Here is a 27127-nt window from a genome sequence, read left to right as displayed (position 1 = left end):
TATCGTATTTATCGTACTCATGTATCGTATTTTCGTATATATATAAGCAGCATTTTATTGCAATTATTCATCATCTTAATGTTTGACACAGAACTTATAATAAAAAGTTATAAAAACGTCGTTTCTATTTCATGTTCGCGCGGTACCGCGGGCGGTGATTAATAAAACATCCGATAATAATAATCATAATAATCAATAAACAGACATCTTATCTATAATTTCCGTTTCTGCTAAAACTATTATTATCTGTCGCGAAAATTAAAAAAGAAAATCATGAAAACTCCAATTATACTATGGTTTTTCCGAAAACAGTCAATGAAATTACGATTATTTTGGCTTAACCCTCTCAGTGCATCTACACTGCAATGCGGTGTATCGATTAATGATGGACTTTGCTAGCACACTGCGTCTCAGTGCATGTATTTGTAATAAACTTTTGTCTCCATGTGCGGTTAAAAATTAGTAACTAACAATACAATGTATTGCATTATAGCCGTATATCCCCTATATTCAGCGCACTGGCCGGGTGGAATCTTTCAAAAATTTTCAAATAATCTCCAGCACTATAGGGTATCAATTAGTAAGCACTGAAAGGGTCTAATTTCAGTCAGCCAAAAAATCGAGATGACCACTTATCGGCAAACGAGTTTGACTGCACATCTTCGATCTTGCTGAATCTCTCAAAAATCTCACCGAGGGAAAAAAAACAAATATTTCGCTCGTATGGAAAAAGGCGTTTTGCACACAGATAGTGAATGAATGGGGCAGAGAATAATATACACCGTACATACATTTATATAGATTCAATTTCGAGGATTTTTTTGTTTATTTGTTTTTCGTCAATTTTAGTATTCCGCACATACGAACGCATGCGTTTTCAAACGAACGGTTAAGAACGAATTCGCTATTGCTTTCGTAATGCTCAATCCACCTGCTGCCCGCGTACCCGTGTGCAGCCCCTTGAAACGACCTGTAGCCTGGAACCACATTTCGTTCGGACAGTGGACTTGGTGAAGCGTCATCAGGTATTGTAAGGATTCTTGGTAGGCTGAATCGGTGTGGGTACAGACAGCAGACCCACAATATTCAAAACAAGAGACCCCCTCATCATATCATAACATTATCAAATATTCAAATATATGCGCATGCGTACCGAGGCGCCGTGGCAACGCGGCAGATATACACACCGCTTCTAGGCGACATTCGTTAATCAAGAAACGGCGATTTTACCAATATCAATAATGACAGTGAATTGGAAAAGTTCAGTTATCAATGCCCGTACCTCGAATTGCAAGAGTAAAAAAATCATTTCAGTACGAATACGAATAACCTTAATATAATTCAACTTAACATACATAGTCTTAACAACAAATTTGACCGAACTCAAAATATTGATTGAAAAACTTAAATCCCAAAATGTTACCAATGACAGCATAATGCTATGTGAAACTTTTTTGACTGATTCCAATTCAATTATACGCAAAATTCCAGGTTACCAATTCATAGAGAATCATAGAGTTTCGAAAAAGCGCGGAGGAGTAGCAATTTATATAAGTAATAACTTAACCTATAATAAGAGACCGGATCTAGAGTGTTCATTGAAGGTAAATTAGAATCGTGTTTTATTGAAATTGATATGGCTTTTCAATCTAGTAAAAAACAACCATTGGCGAACTCCCAGGAACTAGCGAAATTGAATTTCTTTCCGAATACGACAATTTGATACCCAAAATTAAGAATGAAAAGTGTGAAATGATATTAGAAATGGACCAAAATCTAGATTATATGAAGATTTATCATCATAAAAACACTTCCAAACTTTTGGATATCAATTTATCAAATAATCTTTTTCCAACTATTTTACGGCCAACCAGAATAACACACGCGACAGCTACGTTAATTGACAATACATATCTCTCTCCGGCGCTGAGTTCTGATCATCAAAGTGCTGTTCTGATGTCACACCTGTCTGATCATTTACCATGTCTTGTGACCATGTTTTGTAAACGAACTGTCTACTACACATGCAATTACAGAATTTACAGGCTCCATATTACAAAATCTAGAAAAGGGGGATTACTCCCTTGGCCTCTTTTTGGACTTATCAAAGGCCTTTAATTCCCTCGATATCAACACATTATTGTTTAAATCATCCCACAATGGTATTCGAGGTCATGCCTATGATTGGTTCAAATCATATTTATGCAATCGTAAAATCGTTTTTGTTAAATTCAATAATGCCTACTCTTCCTATAATGCCATTTCAATTGGTGTCCCACAGGGATCGGTCCTTGGCCATTTACTTTTTCTTATTTACGTCAATGATCTTAATCGCAACCTCTGCTACACCAAAGCACTTTCCTTCGCAGATGATACTAACTTCCTTATTTCCAACAAACAAATGAATTCAATATTGCATTATGCTAAGATTGATCTCAATCTTATCATTGACTGGTTTAATTCATATAAACTCACTCTTAACATAGATAAGACAAAGTAGTAAGAAAAAGAGCAAACCATTGATCAAATCACTAAACAAAATAGCATTTGGAAGACTCTTTCTTGAAATTGAAAACTCTACTTATTTTCTTGGTTTGCTAATTGATGATCGTCTAAATTGGGAACCTCATGTTAAACAATTAATTAACAAATTGAACAAAAATGTATATCTTTTAAGAAGCTTAAAAACCTCACTCCCAGCTGAACTAAAAAATTGTTATACTTGAGCTATATCCAAACTCACCTAACGTATGCACTTATTGCGTGGGGGCCTTTGTTATCATCTAGTCAATCGAAAAGTCTCTTTACTATCAGGAAAAAGCACTAAGACTCATCGAAAACTCGGCTTATAACGCCCCAACAGGTCCTATTTCCAAAATTTACAAAATACTCAAATTCCATGATCTGATTCAACTGAAATTTTCAAATTACGATTTCAATACACCCATAACTCCCTCCCATCTCCACTGCTAAATTTATTTCACCATAATTTTAACTTCCACCCCCAAAATACTAGACAGTTAAACTATGCGCGAGCTGCTTTCCATAAATCCAAATTATACAGTAAATCTTTCTTAGCTCAGATGCCTAGTTTTTGGCGAAATACTCCGAATGTTCTCCGTTCACCCACCAGCATGAATTCGCTATTATTCCAATTTAAAAAAAACAAACATTACTGAAATAAGTTTAATTACTCATTTCCCTTCAAGGAGAAACTTGGTATGTGTTTAGTCTTGTCTAACTGGTTGCTATACTAGACTATCGATCTTAGAAATCTTTGTAATCATTATTATCTGTATCTGTGTCGTTTGTTATCTCCATCGTCATAATCATCATCATTATTATTATTATCATGATATATTATGAGTATCTTTACCTTAATAACTGAAATAGTAATGGTAATGATAAGTATATTGTCATCATTATGATTAAAATTGTTTTTGTGATTTTTATTGTTGTCATTGTTATTATCATTATTAATATGATTGCTGTTATTATCATTTATTATTGCTATTGCTATTATTTCTATTATTAATATTGTTATTATTATTATCATCATCATTATTGTTTATAATATCTCCATTTCTTCACTATCGTCATTACTATTATCATTAAATATAGTATAATATCAAAAATACATAAATCCTCTCTATATATATTTTTGATAATATTAAGAAGATAATCATTAACATTATCATTATCAATAGCATGATCTATATAATTTATATATATTAAATGTATTTTTTCATTTATATGCACCATGCTCCTGCGCTATACACAAGGTCCCAGTGCCCTAAGTTTAAGTAAAGTAAAGCCTGTCGGCTTGCACTGGATGCCTCGTAACCGTACTATGTAATTTGTTAAAAAAGCATTTACTGTTCATGTGATTATATGCACTAGGTTTACGAAAATAAATTATCATTATGATAAATATATTTCTTTTTAAGGACGTATAAAATATAGTTTGTCCAGACACTCGATATCTACAACGAAAGGAAGCCTCAGATGCAGGTAAGGGGTAGGAATAGGGAGGGGAGGGGGTAGCTTGGATTTCGGTACGCGCTGATCTCTATATAATACAAGTGGCGTTTAACAACATTTGATTACAATTTGAAGCTTAATATAAATAGTTACCGTACATCGAATTAGTCCACTAGTCGCGCGCTCGAAAAAGGTATACACGTTCGAAGACATTCGCGCGCACGGACACTCGCTGTGGCTACACACACACTCACAGCAGAATGCAAAGCGAAATAGATGGACACCCGCTCGGCGCACACTGACGATGGTTTTATCAGCTACTACTTCAATTACGTGTAATCGATACTCGTTTAAAAAGAAACAATAACTAATCGAATACTTTGAATATTCGACAATTCCACGCGTGGTACGCATTCCGCTCGAAAACCGCAGTAAACGCGGCGACCAGCGGACTTAACTTGCTCATTTATTCCGCGCAAAAAAAGTTGTCTCGTACTTTCAAAATTCGCTGCCACTATTCGCGCGTGACACGTTGGTTTTTTCTTGTCTCTTTGTGGTATTTGTTACAGCTGCATCAAACAAAGTATTGTGTAATTATTACATCCGTAGATAATAAAGTTGCTTTTTGTATTGTCATGGCTGTTCATTGTTAGTATCTGGAATCTGTCCTCCTGAAATCCGCCTGCATCCACCCGGACATCACACTCTTGAAAATGAAATTAATAAAATCGAACGTTTTAATACGACTGCGATCGACGCGCTTATACGGCGCACTAGTCGTTAGCCGAGTAAGGTGGCGACGCCCCCTTGCGATCTTTTCCGTATTGCCCGATGAACGAGCCATCCTCGTTGAATTTGCCGTCGTCGATGTCGCCGTATTCGGCCATCGAGTCGTTGTCGTCGTCACTGTCTATTTTCATTTCGCTGCTCAACGACGCGCGACTTCCTTTAACCGAGTCTTGATTCCTACGGAATAAAGAAGGGAATCGAAAAAAATTCTAATCGCGGTTGCACGTGCTTTCTTCAAAAGCCACCAGATGGCGCGACTCATCGTGCGTCTTCTGATTTGAGGGCAGAACATTTTTTTCTAAAAATTGTGCAATAAACCTGTAGCAACGCAAGATGGTGCAACTAATACAGACAGACAGTAATTCCGCTCCCGGCAGGTGTGGTGGGTCTGTAAGGGACACTCAATCAAAAAATCTAACGAAATTTACAAACCAAATAAACAACAGGGACAATGCCTATTTTAAGATCAAAAATACAGACAGACAGGGCTACTTGACATCCCTAATTGTATTTTCGCCAAAAATAAGAGCAATTTGATGTCAAAAAATTTAAAATGAACCAGAAAATCTTCTGATTTTGAGAGTATTTTGATATTTTAGGGCGTAGTTGATCTCTTAATTAGAACAAAAACTACTCTCAAATGGTTGTTAAGTCAGGTCGGCTGATAATCAATCCAAATTCAGAGAAAATTAACAAATTATATAGAGGAGAGGGTATAGAACTTGAAGGAAATAAAGGATCTTTTATAGGGCAGATGTATTTTTCAATTTTGTATGGTAACATATCAAGCAAGATGGGAGTATAACAGGCAGTCCTCTGTGAGGGCAGCATATTTTTCAATTCTGTATGACGTATTGTCATATAGTTGTAGTTCATGACATGTTCTATGATTGTGGTGAGATACAAGGTTATTGGGTTTTGAATATGGTCACCAGGGGCGTTGAATAGTAGAATAACTTCGTATTTCCATATTGAATTGGTAACGAGGCATATTTTGTTATCACAATCAATTACAAAATCGTAGCTGCTGACATGTTCTATGATTGTCGTGAGTTTCAAGGTCATTGGTTTTTGTATAAAATTAAGGAAATGCTAGGTTATTCTACTATTCAACGCCCCCTGGTGACCATATAGAACAACTAATTTCCTTTAAACTCATCACAATCATAGACGATGTCATGAGCTACAACTTTGCAATTGATTGTGGTAACAAAATATGCATTGGTACAAATATAATATAGAAATACTAAGATATTCTATTATTCAACGGCCCCGGTTCATATAAAAACCAATGAACTTGAAACTCACCACAATCATAGAACACGCCATAAGCTACAACTTATCTAATTCATTGTTGTAACAAAATATGCTTAGGTATCAATATGATGTTGAAAAACGTTTTCCCACCTACGAACGAGTACTAATGACACCAAGATGGCCGCCAATTGCGTCATAATTGGCTGATCAAAAATACCTGTCTCAGGTATAAAACATCCCTTTCCAAAGAATAATGAGAATTGCAATGAGAAATGGCAAACCTGTAGGAAGCTACAGGACTCAGACTTCGGGCCAGAATTAACATTTTTGGGCACTTAAAAGGTCCTAGGACGACCATCTTGAGTCCGATCGACCCAATTTTTGTTATGCTGATGGTCCCTGGGGGTTCAAATATATACGAATGATCAAGGCGTCTTCAAAATTTCTCTCAAAAAGTTCAAAAACGTGTAAAAAGTGCTGATTTTGGCGAACAACAATGGCTGCCAGTCGGCCATCTTGATTCTAACAAGGCCAGTTTTTGGGCTGAAGATGTGTCTAGGGTAGATACATGTATGAACCCTATGTACAAATATCAAGACATTACCTTGAAGCGTCATCAAAACTTCCCAAAATAACTGGATTCCGTCGTCAGATGGACGGATGGACGGACGGACGAAAAGTGAACGCAATAGCCCGCTGGGACTAAAGTCCCAAGAGGGCTAAAAATGTAATTAATCCTCGATCGAAACATTTTCAGGATAAGTTTTTATTAGAATCCAACATCATACACTGGAGTCTCATCCTTCTTTTATGGAGTGGCAAATTTTTTTATAACAGTGTCTACATCTGTATCATAGTTATGAATGTGAGCAAGTGCGAGAGAAGAGAGATGTGAAAACAAGTCTATGAAATTTTCTTTGACAAAAAATAGAGGATCTTGAGATTTTGTGGGTGTGTGGGTGGCGCACCTAACGCATCCCCCCCCCCGCGGGTACGGGCCTGTAAGTAACTCCGGATGTTTAATAGTTCAATTTAAAATGTTTGCTAACTTCACTCGTCTTGTGTGTTATCCCGCTTTTGTATCTATATCCTCAACGTAATATATGCGCATGAGGACCAAGGGGGTCCCTCCGTCATTGAACAATGCATGTAGTTGTTTCGCCGACGTTAAATGACTGATGAATTTGAAAATGATTTTTTTCGTATAAATCTGTAATTACTGGAGTAATTTTCATTTTTAAAATATCTCTAGAATCAGTCAATATCTCAATATCTCTAGAATCAGTGAAATGTAATTTAAAAGAATACTATGATGAAAATGTTTTCAAAGAAATATGAAAAAAGTTATTTCAATTCATCAACTGTGTAACTGTGTGAGCCTAGTGTCAGCCACATGTGTTTATGTAAACATTATAGGCTAAATAACGGACTGCCAGCTGAATCGCCGGTAAGATGCCGTGGCCTACACTGAACATCTCAAGTGGTGCCGAGCTCTGAACATGTTACATAAGAACTATCAAAATCATGAAGGGCACTTTCTAAAAAGGGGCGTACGTTCGAACGGACTTGCGTTTGTTTACCCGACTACAAAAATTATGCCAATTTAAAAACATGAATCGATATTTCGTAAAAAATTCGTGCAATCGATTTTTCGTTCGTTTTTGCCATGCGCGCTAGCAACAATGCCCGCGTTACTGCGGCAACTAAACGTAAGACGTCGCTAGCTCGTCTCGGAAAATGCGGGAGCTATGATAGTCAGAGAGATGGGTTAGAGTGGAGAGAACAAAGATGAGAGGAGAGGCAGGAGAGGGAGTGAGAGGGTGAGAGGAGAGATGATGAAGATAGAGGAATATAGAGAACAGATGAGAGCCAAGTGGCAGTAGAGGAAAAAAGGGCGGAAAAGAGAGCAGATATAGAAGGAACGAAATGAGAGGGAGAGCACATGGAGGAGGCAGCAAGAAGATGGGGAACAGAGGAATGGACAAAGGAAAGAGTAGGAGAGAGGGAGAGCAGAGAGAAGAGGATTGTTGAAAGGAGAGGGGGAGGAGAGAAGGAATGGAAATGAAAAGAAAGAGAAAGCACAGAGGAAGAAGGAAGAATATTCAAAGAATACAAAATCTTTCAAACGTTATTTCGGTCTATAATCAAAGAGTAGATCGGCTACTTACGGTCGTACGTAGTCATGGAAACCGGCGTCTTTCATTTCTTTTTCCGGGTCGTTTCCTTGTTTTCGTTCGTTCTCGTCGACTGCAAAAAAACCGCGAACGGAAACATTTTAATATCTACAAATACTCGGACAGGGGGATCAGTTTAAAAATTCCCCGAGATGCCCCTTATTTTTCGAGGTTACAAAACAAAATTCTACCAAAGGAATCCCAGAAATTTCATGATTTAAATATGTTACAATATTCATTCATTCTTTATAACTCAAGTATTGTCATTGAAACGAGCGATCAATACCATTATCGAAATTCAAAGAGTTATCCTGTTTTTTTTGTGTGCCAAATCTGTCAAATTCCCCGAGTTTTCCCTGGATTTTCCTTGTTTTATCTGATTCCCGTTTAACTAAGAGCGAACTAAGGTTTGCCAATGTCGTGTATTATCGTGTAATATTCAACAGAGGATTTCATCCCTAAATTTTCTGGTTATTCTGTATGAAATCTGGGTTTTTTTAAAAATATTTTTTGAGGAAATTTCACAATAATTGGAGGCGGAAGGAGAATAGATGATAAATAGTCACTCCGATCTCCATGTTTGTACTTCCTGGATATAGTCGCATACATATTTTAATGAGTTGCCCCCATGGGCAAACTGGTTTAATTCGAAAATTGGAGCTTGTTTGGCAAGGGAATTGAGTTCAAAGTCTTATATTGTATTTTATCTTTTTCGAAGAATCATTTTGTACTCGAATAAGGCCAAGAATATACATACATTTTTTACGGTCCAAAATTTGGTACGGTACAGATTGGTATTAGGAAACTACTAATCAGAGGGTGGCTGAAAATTGAAAGTTTAAAATTGTAGCGGTGTTCACTGTACTTACCGAGATACGTTTCTCCGCGGTTACGACGGATCAGACAAATGATGAGGAAAATGATGAGCAACAGGAGAATGAGAGCGATGACGATCGCCACCCACCAGAAACTCGTGCCACCAGTTGCGACGACCGCTGAAAAAATAGATAATGTTAAATGATTAACCGACCGGTTTAGAGCGTCTAATGAGGACTTCTTAGTTGACTGTGGCAATTGCAGGGCGGGCAACCCCTGAAAAGCGCTGTCAGTAACAAATCGAGTAACATTTCATTAAAATATGAAAGAAAATTAATCACTCAGTTATTAACACTAAGACCTTCAGTAACATCTGTAATATTCCTTCACGCATCAAACTAATCGAATCAGTATTTCTCGTTATAAAATCGAAACAAATACTGAAAATCAGGAATAGTCGGCAGCTCTGGTTGCTCGCTGCTTGAAAGGTTAACAGAACACATGCATGCACAACAACACATACCTGCCACGCCTTCGAACGCGAGCGTATAGGTACCGCGTACTACCTGTACGGGTGTTATAGTCCGAGCGATGCACATGTAGTCGCCGCGTAGGTCTTCCTCTTTGTTGTACTTCCACGAGTTGATATGCAGCGAGTTGTCCGAGTTGTCCTGCCAGATTTGGTTCTCGACGTATTTGATCATGCCGTCGTTGAACAGCCATTCTATTTGCGGAATCGTCGCCGGATCCGATTGCGTTTTGCACGGCAGGATGACGGCATCTTTGAATTTGAACGTCATCACCGACGCGTTCTTGCTGTTACTCGCTTTCGGCTCGCGCATCTCGAGCGGCTCTGCGGAGACAACAAGAAAACTTTAAGACAATTTCCAACGGTATCGTTTTCATCGCGAACGAGAAGCTTATGGTTAGCAACTGTTCGAAATTTATCCGCATTTATTGCTGAATTTATCGAGAATAAGAAGTCGTTATAAGTAACTTATCATAAATTGGTTGAATCGTCGAAGATGTCGAGAACGAGAAGGTCATTGTTAGTAACTTCATCATCGAAATCTTATGGAGAATGAGGTCATCATTAACCCTTTCAGTGCGTCTACACAGCAGTGCGGTGTATAAATCGGAGATGGATTTTGCAAGTACACCGCACTGCGATGTATAGCTGTAAATAGTGATTAGTTTTTATCTCTATTGAAAGATGATTCCCATTATTCAACACACTAGGGTGGAATTTTTTATGAATTTTCAAATTGTCTCCAGCACTATAGCCCTGGGATGCGCAAACATATTTCTGGCAGTAGGGCAAGCCGCACATTTATGTTTTCTTGGTCCCTAATGACAAATCAATATCAGTTTTGGATATATTTTCACACTGACATGTTTTTGGGATGGGTCAAATATGAACCCCCAGGCTGCTTAATTATTAGTTTTGAGTACCTAAAAACTTCCAGAGAAACTTAATTTTCTGAAAAGGTGCATTCTTCAATGTCCAGTGTTCCTTATATGACCCCAATTCGTTGAATGAAAACGTACAAGCTACGTTCTGGCCAGTTCTTAAATCTATGAACGGTTTATTGGAGGGGTCATATTTGACCAGCATGGCACTCCAGGGAGGGTTTTTATTAATCAGCACTGAAAGGGTTAATAACTCATCGTACTTTTGATGAATAAGAAGGCCGTCACTCGAGTCGTTTCACATAATTTCCCTGAAATACTCTGGATCATAAGCATACAAATCATTTTACTGATACTTACGAACGACGTTTATAAATCCGTTCGCTATGATGCTACCATGAATATTTGAAGCACGACACTGGACGACTCTCATATCGGGAGTGTTCACGCTGCCTTCCCCGCCACGGATCAGGTTACGTAATTCGTAGGTGTTCGCGGTTACCGTCAGTTTTTTATCACTTTTCGCTGAATAAAAAAATCATTGAAAGATTAAAGTTTTCTTGTGCAATATTTTCTCGTTCGAATGTTACTTTGTACCAAAAGAAAAAAGTCTCATAAGCAATAATACAATGGACTTTGCTTAAGCGAAAGTCCATAGAAATGACCCGGCCACTGCGGAGAAACAAGGTACCACTTTCGTTCAGCCTAAGTTACTAACTAAACCACATATCTTTTGACTTTAGAGAAGTATTACCTTGATTCTTGGATGATTTTTTTTATTGGAGGGCAAGCAATAAGTAGACGCCATTTCATGACATGATTGGTTCATACGTCTGCAAACTGACCAATGGGAATCACCGATACCAACGAAACGAGTAAAAAGCTACTCTCCAAATTTTCCAGTCGTGTTTAAGATTTGAAGTTACGGCCCCCCACTTCCATAAGCTCATTGAAAAATTTTCATTCACTTACGGGGTACTGGAACGAGATTTTCGAGCCATTCAGTAGTCGGGGTCGGGATACCGGTTGCCTGACATTCGAATTTAGCCGTGCCGCCGATAACGTACGTCGAATCGACCGGTTTCTTGATGAACTTCGGTAAAGCTGAAAGTAAAATCGCAGAGAAATGAACGATTTCAGGAGAATACGTACGTTCACCTTTCTTTTATAAATCACGCTCATTTATCTGAGGTTGAAACTAGAAAGGGATGTTTCCGAACACATTGTTATGAAAATCATCGAATGGATTCACCCTAATGGCTCAAAAATCATTTCGGAGACAGCCTCTATAAAATGGGATTGCCCCGCATTGCATCATGTTGATAGTTTCTAGAGAGTGACTCCTGAATGTTACGACGGAACTGGATATTCGCCGAGCAATCACAATTTAGTCAAAAAATTAACATTGTTCAAATTGCGATTTTGGCTTTCTAGGGTGGCCACTCTTATTTTCCCATTTATGCCTAATCACAGTGCACTAACCACGGTTAGCACTAACAGGGTTTTCCTGCGCCCGCCCCTGATTTTCAGCTTTTTTTACAAATTCCCCGACTATTCCACCGAGACAATATTTGAAGAAAAGAAATTTCCCTGACTTTTCATGACCACCCCATTTTACTATAAAAACTTACTTATGATTGCGACGCGGGTTCTGGACGTTTTACTGCCCATCCAGTTCGACACCGTACACTCGTACTCGCCGGTGTAACTCGGTGCGACGTTTTTCAAATACAAGTGAACGTTGCCGTTCGAATACGAATGATTCGACGGCATCGGCTTGCCGTCGAGGCGACGCCACGAAACGGTAGCGACCGGCCTGAAAAAATAAAATATACGCAAAAATATTTACACAATCAGCAGGTACACAAATACTATCCCACCGACACGATGACCGAACAGTCGGCCAAAATTAGTTCACTTCCAGTTTTCAAATTTTCGAAACTGGGTCTCGACTTCAAATATTATGAACTCGCGAGCACGAATATATTGCGAAACGAGCCTCATAAAAGATATGAAATTCACTTTCTAGCCCCGGTGTGTTAGGCTAGTCGATGTACTACAGTGAAAAGGTGACTTCATTTCGAATGGAACGTAGTAGTTAATGGAATAGCGAAATCGGAAATGAACTAATTTCGACTTGAATGACCGGACTATTAAAGCGAATCGTTTTAAGCACTTACTTGGCGCTTGAAATACAATACAGGTCGATCTGATCGCGTTCTAATGCGCTTACAAGCCGCGGCGAATTGGCCATCAACGCCGGAGGCTTGTTTGGCATGTTGGGATCTGCAATCGAAAAGTTTGGACGTCTTGAAACAAAATGCTAAATAAAAACCGCAATTTTCAAGCACAAATTTTGGAAATGTCTGATCTGAATTTGTCCATAAAATCAACTTCAACTCACGTCGATTGATCCCTAGTCTAGAATAATGAACATTTCAATATTTCTAGCTTGAAAACAAACGACTAACTCGTAATAAATCTAGACTTTTTGTCAAAATAGATTTGTGTATTTAGAACAAAATTTTGTTGTTCAAAATGGATACGGCAAGAAAAAGAATAGAACATTTTCTATCTTCAAATTTGACGTGATCTGACTTACTTGGTTTCACTTTGATGGAAATCGGACTGCCCTGTTTGATAGTACCCTGTGCGGCGTTATTGTACTGACAGACGTATGTCTCATCCGAGTCCGGTTTGGTCGCGTCGGATGGTAAAATTTGCGAGAAAAACAGGTTACCTATGTACGATCAAATCATTTTAGAACACTTAAACATAATGTCCGCCTAGATTAATCCCCCCATCACGATATCATGGAAAATTAAGTAAATCCATTCTTCAAAAGAAAACCCTTTCAGTGCATCTACACCGCAATGCGGTGTATAAATTGATGAACTTTGCTAGTACACCTTATCGCAGTGTATTGATGCCAATAGTAATTTGAAAGACAGCAGAAAAACATACCGAAATATCAATAACTAACAATATGCTGTACCTCGGTGTAAATGTCATGAGGCAGTGACAAACTGGGATGAAATCTTTAAAAATCTCCAGCACTTTAGGGGTATTAAGTAGTCAGTTATAATGGGATATAAACGTACATATTTCTTTTTTCAGATCGAACTCTTACCGTTTGGACCGATCATAACCCTCGTATCGGTGGTGATCGCGCGTACGGTGCTGGCGTCGACCTTTCCGTATCCTTTGATGATCAGCCACGAGATGATGGCTCGCTTCGGGAACGAGTCCGGAGGGTTGCATTTCAATTCGGTGGTCAAGCCTTCCTGTACCTGCAACGTCGGTTTCACCTTCAAATTCTCCGGGCTGAAGTCACCGGTGTCTGCAGGAGAACACGAGATTTTACATTAATAATTCGTTTGTAAATTTTTCCACATTCCAGAAATTGACAAGGACCGGCTTCATCGATATTTTCTATAAAAAAAACCCATAATAATCCAGGGCCTATTGGTAGTACGGTTGCTGCGGCTTAAGTTCGAAGATTGGTTCAAATCTAAGAACCGGTCTAATTTCAAGTTTTGAATGACGACTTGAGCCTAAAGAATCCGCACATAAGGCATGTAGCGGGACTTGTGCTGCAGGTCAAATCATGACAAAACATGGGGGTGGAAATAGAGCAGGGGATTAAAATTAAAATTGCCGTTTTAAGCATGATAAATGCGCCTAATACCACAGCGAATGGATCGTAAATCACCTATTACGCGATGACAATGTAACGCTACCCGTATCCGTTGCCAATTTTAATCATCGCGTCTTAACGCCGGGAAATTAATGAACATCGTTGAAAAGAAACGGAGTTTGAATTATGTTTTGCGTGATAGAAATCCATAACTGTCCGCGATTAGAGAAATTTCATGAGTTTAATTATAAACTTTCATTATTAATAAACCACCAACTGTGAGTAAAATAGGGAGGGGAAGAGCGGGGAGAGAGGAAGAGGGGGTAACTGTACTAACGTTTTCACTAGTCAAAATAAAGTGGGGGGATGGGTGTTGGCAGAGGACGGCCATGAACTTACATTTCTCATTGACGACCACGTTGTTCGACGCCGTTTTTCCGTAATCGTTCTCGGCGTAGCACGCGTATTTATCGTTCTCCGGCGGGGTCTTTGCGGCCAACTCGTTGTTGCGACTCGGTCGCGCCTTCAACTGCGTGTGATCGCGCGTTCCATCCGGTTTTATCGGGAATTCGTAGGATCCTGGGATGTGAGTGACCGGAGAGAACTCGCTGTTACCGGAACTCATCATCCAGCGGATCCTAAAAGAAAGAAGACGACCGTGCGGGCAACTATGAGCAACTTGGTTCAACTATCGACCTAAACCAACACAGGGTTTAAGTATCGTTAAGGCATTAACGAAGCTATATAAGTTTATCTATATTTTCAATGTATTTTCTACTAGCGGGAGGGCAGGGTAGGGGAGTTCGGGACCCTCAGCTGGAGGAACTCAACACTTCCAAACATACTGGGAGGCTGACTCCTGTCCTTTCTCAAAGGGTTCAGTCTGGATGGATGGTGGGTCTCTCAGGGAGTTGGACTAATTGAGATCTTAATGATGGACCTCTCAGAGAACTGGGTTCTCATGACCTCCCAAGAGGGGCAGACTTATCAATAATCAAATTCATAACCCTCCAGCGGAAAAACCTTTTCCGATCCGAAATGTTCACGGATACACAAAGTTTCATCGTGAAAATCTCTTCCTCAGAACTTTGTAATGAAATTCCCAAGATATTTTTCAGTCGCATAAGTGCGGGCGTGTGTTGTGTGCGCGTGTGTAGTGTGTGCGTGTGCGTGTACGTGTGCGAGCGCTTGCGAGGTCTTCTTAAGCGGAAGATAAGATAAGATATTTATTTCACTCCAACCATAAGAATGGTACGTGGAGGCAAGATTGAATACAAAATATGGAATATAAAAATTTACAAAACATGAACAGAATTATATACATATATACAAAACAAAATAGGAACCCGTTACGAAGAAACGCTACCTTGCGGCGGTGGCGGGCGGGCGACGATGGCGTTGCACTTGAACACAGCTTTTTCGGAGCTGGCTTACAACGCCGATTGTAGGTTCGACACGATCGACGGCGGGATACGCACTGGAAACTACAATTTACGAAAAACTGGGGGTTGAGGGGGCGGTACTTACTTTGGTTTCGGGGAACCGCTGGCCTTGCACGTCAACGTCGCGCGTTCGCTCGACGAGATCAGCGAACTCGGCGTCACCGAGTTGATCGACGGCGGGATGCGCACTGGAAATAACGAAGAAAAGCACGACGGCTGCCGTTGAAGCGATGCGCAAAAATGTAATACAGAATGAGCGAATGAATGAAATGAACGAACGAACGAACGAACGAACGAACGAACGAACGAACGAACGAACGAACGAACGAACGAACGAACGAACGAACGAACGAACTTTGATTGATAAAAAAACTAAAGGACACTAAAAAACGAACTATTCCCATAAAAAAACTAGAGGTCATCGCAAAAATAATTGAAAATTTTATTGAAAACGACAATATCTTCTTTTTATTTTTCTTTAGGAACGAGCAGCGCTGTTCTCTGCGAATTAGAGCCTCTCCCGAATTATCATCGGGAATAGATTCCTTTTTTTACGGGAATAACAAACTTGGAAAATCGAACGAAAATTTGGTTGCAACAGTTAACGGTGTACATGGACAGGGGGTTAGTTAGTCAACTAAAATGTGGTTGCCGTGACGATGAAACAAAATACACATAAATACAGCAATCAGCTTTGCGGTGGTGCTGTATAAACGACGGACGTGGACAAACGGCCTACTACTTACGATTGGAGGAAGCTGGCTAAGCTGCTTATAAAAATATACGTAAAAGCGTAGAAAAACGATTAAGAGATTTTTTCAAGCGAAGCGTCACCAAAAAAAACGCAGCGAGATGCAAAGCAAACGCACACGTGACGGACCCAGTTCCAGACGCCCGAGTCGATTTTCGATTTTCCGGCGTTAGAGTCGAAATTCGTCTGAATACGATTCAACAAATGCGACTGGAGACTGTTTTGCTTCCACATCTATGAAACCCAGTCCAAGTGTTTAAAATTTACCCTTCAAACATTTTTTTTTCAATGCGTCAGCATTATTGAAAGGCAGACTTTCATACCTATGCAGGTTCAGCACCATTCCACAGTTCCGAGATCGATTCAACTGCCGGGTCCAGTTTCACGGAAATATGTGAACCCACATTTTGATTTTGGTTTGATCGCAATCGGTTACTTCAAGTTTTCAATGAGAACAAAAACAAGGGTGGGCCACTTTCCGCACGCAGTTATATCGCTGGCATTCGACGTCTAAACCAGTATCTAATTTGTGAGAACGATCATAACTAAAACTCTTTCCATATACCGTTCAAACTTATATCTCAGAGAACTGTGGAACAGGACTCGGGACCCTGTTCTATAGAACACGGCCACGTGGCAAAATTACACAACACTTTCGAATATCGAATACTCGTTATCGCGCACGGTTCAACATTCGAAAAAATCAACGAAAATCGCAGGAAAAGTGGGATAAAGTTGTTTTCTGGGTGCGATGGAACAAAATTCTACGAGTCGACAAAAACCCACAATAAAAAAGAAAAACTATCTGATAGTTTGACGTTTCGACTCAAATCTATGAGCCATTTTCAAAAACTGTTTTTTTTTTCTTTTTTATTGTGGGTTTTTGTCGACTAATTGATATTGGACAGCCCCTTGTCTATGGAAACCAAAATTCTACGATTCTAAAAGTGAGTGGATTTGACGATAATTTTCCGCGACCGTCTAACATTTATCTAACGAAAAACACTGACCCGATTTGTTTTTTGAATCTTTGAAATTTTGAGACTTTTTCGAAAACGATATTTCAAATGTATTTTAGCAAGTGCGAGGGCCGTCTAAACATTCAAGGACAAACAAACAACGGTGAATTTTTTTCGAATAAATTTTCTTTTATTCGTAAAGACCGATTCCGGGGTCTAGACTAAAAACTTTGGCTACGTGCGAGATATACGGAAACGCCCGATAAACGAAACCTGGATTTAATTAAGTCTCAACTCCGAAATCTTTGATTGATAAAAAAACTAAAGGACACTAAAAAACGAACTATTCCCATAAAAAAACTAGAGGTCATCGCAAAAATAATTGAAAATTTTATTGAAAACGACAATATCTTCTTTTTATTTTTCTTTAGGAACGAGCAGCGCTGTTCTCTGCGAATTAGAGCCTCTCCCGAATTATCATCGGGAATAGATTCCTTTTTTTACGGGAATAACAAACTTGGAAAATCGAACGAAAATTTGGTTGCAACAGTTAACGGTGTACATGGACAGGGGGTTAGTTAGTCAACTAAAATGTGGTTGCCGTGACGATGAAACAAAATACACATAAATACAGCAATCAGCTTTGCGGTGGTGCTGTATAAACGACGGACGTGGACAAACGGCCTACTACTTACGATTGGAGGAAGCTGGCTAAGCTGCTTATAAAAATATACGTAAAAGCGTAGAAAAACGATTAAGAGATTTTTTCAAGCGAAGCGTCACCAAAAAAAACGCAGCGAGATGCAAAGCAAACGCACACGTGACGGACCCAGTTCCAGACGCCCGAGTCGAAATTGAATTCGTTAACTAAGTAATTCGTCAAATGCGACACACGATTTTTCCAATCCCTTGTAACTATTTTTGATTCAGAATTCGTAGTTGTCTGCCAAATGAAGTCGATTCGCGGATCAAAAAGTCAACAATCTAGATTCCGACAATCGCGATTCAATTTCATCCGCGGACTGCGGAACTGGGTCGTCGTCGAACGAGCGGTCTACACGCTAGACAATAGGTGGCGATAGTGACTAATTTTCAAACCCCCGCCGATACGCGACGAATCAATAAGTTGAGATAAGCGAATTATAGAGATGGAAACCATTCAGCGTAACCGGACCTAAAAGAAATGGTCCGCAGCGGTCAGTGAGGGTTTTCGTGACTACTTGGTCGGCGGTGCGCGTACAATAGCTTTTGAGAATATTCCGATTTTGCGACGATCGCCGAACAAAAGCGAAATAGCAGCGTAGCAACACCGGCGTAGCAATAAACACTGTAATATAATATAATAAAATATAATATATGAATATAATTTATGAACATTCAGGGTCGATTGAGTAATAGGGGGCGCAGGCGTGGGGGTCTAACCTGAAAATCAAGTAATAAACCGTTAGTAAAATACATAGCGAAATAAGGCTCCTGGCAACAGTAGGCGACATCAGGTATCTTCGTGCAACACCTGACAACTCTATGCCACTTCACACAACTAAAATTCGTTTAGTATTTGACGAAAACCTCATCGAACAAACGAACAACATATACTCGGTATCGTGAGGTGAGAGGTAAGGGGGTTAGCGGAGGGGGCAAGAAGACAATGTAATAATGGTTAGGGAAATTCAAGTAAACCCTGCAAAACCCTACGGTCCAAACTGCAAAATTCGCAATTATTAAAAAGCTGTTTATCCTGTAAACGCTTAACACGAATTCTAGATAATTTTATCCAAAATCGATGCTTACAAGTAGTACGGAAACTAAGCAAAACGCGACTTTATGAAATTTCCGATTAAAATCAACCATTCTATAATTCGTAAAGAAAAACGGATTATTTGAAGTGTTAATGAGTGAAATAACCAGTCGGGGGCACTAGTAGTAATATCTAACAAACATATATACGTATCTTGAACACGGACTATATCCTAATATCCTAACACATTCTCCCCCGGCAGGGATTCGAACCTGATGGCATCGAAATTGCCAAGGTACGAAATCCTGCCACACTAGACCGGGTGCGCAGCTACAAGCGCAGCTTAGATGATGTCATTATTAGCCAATCGGATATCCGGATATACTGTGTAAGTACATATACACAGTGCCATGCCAGCGGGTAGAACGATAACCACACTCAAACGTAGTGAACGCATTTTATAAGATAAAAACCCACTATCTACAAATTAAAAGAATTTAAAAAATCAAGTAGTTTTTGTATTCGAACAATCTAAAATATGCAAAACACACGACGTTTCGATCTCACCCTAGAGATCTGACACATGACGATGATCTCTAGGGTGAGATCGAAATGTCGGGTACGATTAGTTCATGCAAACCATTTCCTATCAAACCATTTTGCACACCTGTGATGAGTAATAAATATCTACTATACTACACTACACTACACTACACTACACTACACTACACTACACTACACTACACTACACTACACTACACTACACTACACTACACTACACTACACTACACTACACTACACTACACTACACTACACTACACTACACTACACTACACTACACTACACTACACTACACTACACTACACTACACTACACTACACTACACTACACTACACTACACTACACTACACTACACTACACTACACTACACTACACTACACTACACTACACTACACTACACTACACTACACTACACTACACTACACTACACTACACTACACTACACTACACTACACTACACTACACTACACTACACTACACTACACTACACTACACTACACTACACTACACTACACTACACTACACTACACTACACTACACTACACTACACTACACTACACTACACTACACTACACTACACTACACTACACTACACTACACTACACTACACTACACTACACTACACTACACTACACTACACTACACTACACTACACTACACTACACTACACTACACTACACTACACTACACTACACTACACTACACTACACTACACTACACTACACTACACTACACTACACTACACTACACTACACTACACTACACTACACTACACTACACTACACTACACTACACTACACTACACTACACTACACTACACTACACTACACTACACTACACTACACTACACTACACTACACTACACTACACTACACTACACTACACTACACTACACTACACTACACTACACTACACTACACTACACTACACTATACTATACCAAACACAAAACAATGTTCATCAGCACTTTTTACGTGGTAGCCCTTGTGGATCCACACACCCAGGATATGTGTCGCGCTCCTTCAAAATAGTCGCATGTTATAAAACTGATAAGAATTATTTGGTGAAATCTTTGTGCGCTTCCCAGTGCGACATTTAAACCAGCAAGGCAGAAACCCGTTGTCGCTGCTTTGCAGCTATATTTCTATTTTTAATTCCCTCCATGCATTGCTCAATTTCTTTCTTTTTTATCACGTTCATCTTCGCCTATTTGTTTACAAAGATGCCTATCATCAACTTTCAAACCCTTAGAAAACAATTATAGAGTTTATTAAACGTATTTATTTAATTTATCTTCACTTATATTGTTAAATTCATCTTTTGCTCTATCTTTGATATTTACACCTTTTGTCTCTGGTAATTGCATTAATTCGAATACTTTAATTTTCAAATTATTAACTTTTTTTCTATTTTTGGTATTATTTTTATAGTTACTGGATATAATAAATTTTATATAATGATTAGTATTTCCGATAATCTGTTTTTCTATAAACATGTTCTTCTTTTGGGTGTAAACAACCTATAATTGCCCGCAGAAAACATGCATTATCTTCATTCTGCACATTTTTACTGCATTTGTTTTAAATGGCAATTTGATATAACTTGATGCTTCAATATCCTTTTCGATTGTAAATTTTGAATTATTTGGGAACATTTTATCACTTTTTGATGGTTTATTCCTTTTTGTATTATAGATACTCAAATCTGAAAATACAATTCTTTCAATGATAAACCAGAACCCTCAAAATATCTTTCTTCAATATGACATTTAAATTAATTGAATAATTTTTCTAATTTTTCTTTTAGTCGTGTTTTTGAAATTATTCAGAATTTGTATATTCAACATCTGTTACAAAATCCATTATTTTTTCCATTATTTCAATATATTTGCTATCATTAGGGTTTCTGCTGCTTTCGCAGAAACCCTCTTGTAATTCTGTTGATTATTATTATTATTATAAATTTTCCACTTTCCAGCAAACAATTTTTCATAAAATGTAACTCCTCTCAGATTTGACTACTAACAGCTAATAAACGTAATTTTCAATTCTGTTAGAAATATAACTCAGTGCCTGACCATTTCGAATTTTCGTATAGAAATTACCGGGTCTAAACAGCGACAGAATAACGTAAAAAATCGTCATCCATTGATAAAAGTGCACCCCGAAAAGCCTAAAATTACCGAACGACCTTGAGCGTCAATTCAACCGTAAATCACGAATTCGGACTCGCAATAGTCCGGACACGTCGATTCTTGCTATCTGATTAATATATGAGCAATTCAAAAAGCCATTTTGTTACCTATAATTCCCTCTTTGTGATTGAAGTAAATAACTATTCATTGAGTATACGTTCGTTTTCAAACTTGTTATAGTTCAAACATATGTGCAGTATGTAAACTGTCACTGATAAATGAAAACAAAAACAACTTTGTTAACTGAATGCAAATTCCTCACTGAACAAATTGATGCATGAAGGTCAACCTAGTATTAACGAAATTACGGATCAAAACGCGCAAGGAGAGCATGTTCGACAGACTAGTTCATGCAACTGCGACCAGGGGACTTCATTCATATGTTATATGTTATGGACTGATTAGAATTATTTCGATGACGCTTCCCGAAAAGAAGCCTGTTATCGCTGCTATGCAGCTATATTCTTCGAATGTTGTTCCTTTGAGATATCTGAATATAATAGCTGCAATGTTTCTATAATTTCAATTGTATCTTTTATTTCTTCTGAATCAATATAATTTCTAACATTTTCCATATTACGTTTATTTGAAATAGATTTAGATTTTTTAATAGATTTTTTACTTGTTGAGGTTAATCATCAAAATATTCTGTTCCTAAAATATTTTTACCTAAATTTTGTTGGTGTTTTTGTGATTCAAGATGTCTATAATAATCCCTTTTATTTATAAATTCATTACAAACATCGCATTTAATTTCATCTTTTCTTCATATCATTTAATCGTTCTTTTCTTTCATTGGAATTTTCTGGAGTTTCAAAAATCTGTAACAGTTTTTATAATTTAAAGTTTTTTCATTTCGAGATTTTTGTGATTTATCATTCTTTTTACAATATAGACAATTGAATTTTATTACCATCAATTTTTTCTGTTTGGTGTTCACTTTTTCCCATTTATAAGGGAAAAAAATTAATAGTGGTGATGAGTGATGTGTCGACCTCTCGACCTTTTGCCTGAACCCCTGATTTTCCAATTACTAACGTCCGACCCTTTAAAATAAACTTCTTGCGGAGAACACTGCGGGTTAATTTCTTTCATGAAATAAAAAACATGTACAACGTCATTTACTATGCACAACTGTCGGATCAGACTTCCACGGAATCGGGTGATTCGAACTCTGCCCAGGGTCCCATCGGATTCATTCGGCATTCGTGGAATTCGGAGCCTGAAAATCATGTCAGCTTAAATACTTGGATAATAGATACTTGGATAATAATAGGCGAGATGAAGCTTTTTTAAAAATCTGATTAATCCTGGCTAGAAATGTCGAGCGACGAACAAATGACCTACTTTCGTGGTTTGCTTCCAGGAAAACGGCAGTGCGAGCCTGGGGGAACAGTCGCTCGAAAGCTGGTAAAGCCCGATGCACGTGACGCAGGGAAACACGGAATCAAACACGTCTGAACGCGGAAACATTGTTTCCTGACACCCGTTTCTCTATTTTCACAGCTGCCAGTTTAGAGCGACATAATCGAGTTCAAATCAGTTAATTACCGATGTCTCGATCCCGGGGAGTCTAAACGACGGGAAACTGACGAACTCTATCCAGTTTAAGAGTCGCGAATTCCGACTCCAGGACCCCGTTTCACAGTTGTGAGTTCTCCGAGTAAAAATCAGTGCATTTTTGCTGAGTTAACTCAGAGGCAACCGTGGAACCGTGCAACTGCGTTCTGAAGTCTTCAATCGCTACCATACACGAAATGAAACACCCTTTTGCGTCGTCGTAAAAAAGCATATTTAAAAATTTCGTTTCATGAACAGCTGATTAATAATTTTTTTTAAGAATCAGCTCGAGTTACGATATCGAATAGCTCGCGCCCGGGCCCTGTACCCCGATTGCGAGTTACGATTGCATTAAACTGGGTCCCGCGAGGAGCTTGAGCGAAGAGGCGCAGGGGGATTATATAAAGACCTACCATCGTCCTTCGGTACTGGAGACGCGTTCTGCGCCGACACGGCGACGGCCGCGACCCACAGCAACATCAAAAACCTAACGATCGGTGACATATTCTGCGCTTCTTTCGAATTTCAAATACAAAAGGACACGAAATCTGTACGTGGAATGTGAAAAGACTCCGTTAACAAATACCTGAAAACGATAGAAAAAAAATCGTTATTACATCGTTATCATAACTAATATCTATAGGCCTATATCTAGTGTTAGTAGTTCATTTTCGATTAAAATTGTATCTAGTAAGGCCCTAGACACGTGAAGCGCAAACGGTCCGTTTTTTGAAAGCGAACTATCTTTAAGTGAAATATCTTTAACGCCAAAAGGACGGTCCCCGGCAGCAAGCGGATTTTGCGAAAGGGATGAGACAGGTTCCCTACCGGGCATGTAGATACCGGCGTCAAACGATAGTTCGTACGAGATGTGTGGCTTAGTTACCAAATAAGGCTATGTAAATTCAAATTGATAGCGGGAATTTCCCACCTTTGGCTAAAAATACACCTATTACCAAGCAAAGAGGACGTTTGCACAGACACTTTGTCAATAATAGGAAACAATGAGGATGATGGCGGAAGTCGTTCACTTCCATCTTTTTTTGCATTGATCCATCTGGAAACTTTCCTCAGTTCCCCCATCAACTCCCTACACGTGGAAATTTGAATTTTATCGAAATTAATTTTTTTCATCCGAATACCGGCAACGCTACAGTGGCAAGCGAGGATTTGGCAATAATCCACTGGGATCGCTAGTTGAAATTGGTTATTGCGCATCAATCTCCTCGACATTTCAATAAAAGTCATGTCAACTTTTCTCATCATTAAATCAATTCAGCGTTGGCATTGACAGATTCGGAAGCCTAAGAAGTCTCTTCAAATTTCAATGAAAATGAACTGCTTTTCACTACCAATAACCCAGGCCCGGTTTTATAGACTGGTATTACTTTGATATGATATGATATTCTTTGTTCCTGAATTCATTGAAATAACGTACAACATAGAAACATTATATACAGAAAAAAATTAATTGACATTAAGTCTAATGAGTTATAGATAATTTCAATAATACAGCAAGGATGCCATATCCATTCCCAGCCTAGTAGAAATGCCAGCTCCAGTCGCCAAGAGGGAAACCTATAGACGATAGGCCAATCATTAAGGAATTTATGAATAGGCAACCATTTTAATAACCTAACTGTCTGTAAGATCAAAGATATCTCACGAAATAAGACCCCGTGAATAAAGCTTACTGTCTAACTATTTGTTATGATCGAATTACCATCATCTACTCACTGCGCGTACCTCGGGCCGAGACGGAAAAATAGTTTCCACGTTGATATTCGTCAATCCCGAGTTTATAACGCTAGTAATCAGTATCAAAACACTATACCGCTGTCTTTATATCCGTGCGATAATATCCTTTTGTCGTTAGGCAGTCTTTCATACTTTGATAACACTCTGATAAGACCGCCCAATGACTCACACCATGGCGCTGCGGACAGACGGAAGAAACAAGTCAAAGCTGAATGTAGTAATGAATAATATTGTGTACGACTTTTACAAAAAAGATTTATATGCATCAGATCGGATTTGCCAAATTAAGGAAATTATACAAAACTGTGGGCTGAACTATGTGTGGCAAGATCAGGTAAGCGATCTGCGGTCGATAAATTTCATAAAACAATCTCTAAAAGATAGATACATTCAGACATGGAGGGAAAAATTGCAAAATAGTGACATTAAAGCGTAAATTATAGAATCTTTTAACTTGAATATGATTATGAAAATATTTATCCGTTGTACCAAACCACCTCATGTAGTCTCGCTAAATTTCGGATCGGTAGCCGTAAATTAGATGCCAACAAACATAGCTATGTAAATATTGATAAAAACGAACGTATTTGTACATATTGTAGTCTTAACAAAGTCGGCGATGAATTCCATTTTCTTTTTGAATGTTCCAAACTAAAGAATATACGAAGAGCTTTCCTAACACCTTTTTATGTAAATAGACCTAACACTTTTGAAAACGTCACAACTATACTTAATGCTGTAAATAACAATATATTAATTAGACTCGCTAGATTTGTAAATGCTGGTCTAAAGCTACTTAAGTAAAATTCATGCATACCTATCTGTTATCTATATTATTATCAAGCCCGTAGCCAGGGGGTTCGTCCGTTCGAACGAACACCCCTTTTTAGAAAGTTGCCCTTCATGATTTTGGTAATTTCTAGCCTATGTAACAGGTTCAGAGGCACCACTTGAGATCCAGTGTAGGCTACATCCTACCGGTGACTCAGCGGACAGTCCGTTCGTTTATAATGTTTACAGAAACACATATGGCTCACACTAGGATCACACAGTGTTGACGAATCAAAAAACTTTTTTCATATTACTTTAATAACATTTTCATCATAGTATTCTTTTAAATTACATTTCGGTGATTCTATAGATATTTTTTTTAAGAATATTGCTCCAGCAATTACAGATTTATACAAAAAATAATTTTCAAATTCACTAGTCATCTTACGTTGGCGAAACAACTACGTATGCAATGATGGAAGGACCTCTTTGGCCTTCATGCGCATACATTACAATGAGGATATTTAGATAGAAAAGCTGTGACGAAAATATTCTCGGGATAACGCCCAAGACGAATGCAGTTAGCAAACATTTTAAACATCCAGAGTTACTTACAGGCCCGTACCCGGGGAGGGGGTGCGTTGGGTGTTTTAAGGATTAAGTACATTTTTTTCAGTGACATTCTTATGTGAAATATTCTAAAATTTGGCCAGAAATGCATCTAAAGCGTTTCCATTTTCAAAATTTTCTTGGGGGACGACCCCCAAACCCCCTCGTGGGGCTTCGCATCTGCGTCGCTCGCAGTCGCCACCTCACGCAATCAAATAAGTGCCACCCTCTCTAAATTCGCACCCAGCCAAAAGAGAGGATGCGTACGGGCTGGAGGGCTGTGTGCCCCGGAGTCTACTCTGTGCGGACTAGAGGCTGTGTGCCTCCGAGACTGTGTGTCCTGTTTGCCTGCTGTGTGCGGGCTGGAGGGCTGTGTGCCCTGGAGTCTACTATGTGTGGACTAGAGGCTTTGTGTCTCGTAGGACTGTGTCCTGTTGCCTGCCTGTGGGCTGGAGGGCTGTGTGCCCCGTAGTCTGCTGTATGTGATAAAGAATGGAAGAATCGTTACGTCTAAAAAAGAAAAATGAGTATAAAAATAAGAGTATATATGAATTATGAATTTTAGGGCAGAGAAAACTCGAGAGGTCATGGTTGATGGTTCTCCATTTGTATTGTGTATTTCGGTTTACTACGTTAGTCCCACTATAGTGAGATTTATCGGTCAGGGAGTTCGTCTATCATTTCGGTTTTCTGATCTGTTTCGGCGATTTTATTTAGCGC

At 38.8% G+C, this 27127-nt stretch overlaps 1 protein-coding gene across 3 annotated transcripts; it reads right to left on the bottom strand.

The window, feature by feature from the left end:
• LOC141910243 (neural cell adhesion molecule L1-like) lies at window positions 1-25142 on the bottom strand. 3 transcript variants are annotated; one of them, XM_074800968.1, is made up of 14 exons: window positions 25016-25142; window positions 23683-23855; window positions 15592-15694; window positions 14464-14702; window positions 13558-13767; window positions 13030-13167; window positions 12608-12713; window positions 12059-12243; window positions 11400-11531; window positions 10788-10952; window positions 9541-9870; window positions 9071-9196; window positions 8196-8274; window positions 1-4947 (listed from the first exon to the last, which is right to left on the bottom strand). In XM_074800968.1, exons 2-14 carry the CDS (start codon window positions 23771-23773, stop codon window positions 4755-4757), a joined length of 2097 nt encoding a protein of 698 aa, XP_074657069.1. In that variant the 5' UTR covers window positions 23774-23855; window positions 25016-25142; the 3' UTR covers window positions 1-4754. The 3 variants fall into 3 exon arrangements, with proteins under 3 accessions (XP_074657069.1, XP_074657070.1, XP_074657071.1); XM_074800969.1 differs by having other exon boundaries at window positions 24964-25094; XM_074800970.1 differs by lacking the exons at window positions 15592-15694; window positions 25016-25142 and having other exon boundaries at window positions 23683-23777.
• Between the last annotated feature and the right edge of the window lie 1985 nt (window positions 25143-27127).

The sequence above is a fragment of the Tubulanus polymorphus genome, chromosome 8 (genome assembly GCF_964204645.1).
Source record: "Tubulanus polymorphus chromosome 8, tnTubPoly1.2, whole genome shotgun sequence".
NCBI classification, from domain to species: domain Eukaryota; kingdom Metazoa; phylum Nemertea; class Palaeonemertea; order Tubulaniformes; family Tubulanidae; genus Tubulanus; species Tubulanus polymorphus.
This window is presented reverse-complemented; position numbering and strand designations above follow the sequence as displayed.

Excerpts from the sequence above, each read along its gene's own strand:
- LOC141910243 (XM_074800968.1), bottom strand. The coding sequence starts at position 23,773 with ATGTCACCGATCGTTAGGTTTTTGATGTTGCTGTGGGTCGCGGCCGTC. Across the intron at positions 13,768-14,463 it reads CGTGGTCGTCAATGAGAAAT|ACACCGGTGACTTCAGCCCG; the intron begins GTAAGTTCATGG and ends GTTCTCCTGCAG. Across the intron at positions 9,197-9,540 it reads CGCGTTCGAAGGCGTGGCAG|CGGTCGTCGCAACTGGTGGC; the intron begins GTATGTGTTGTT and ends CTATTTTTTCAG.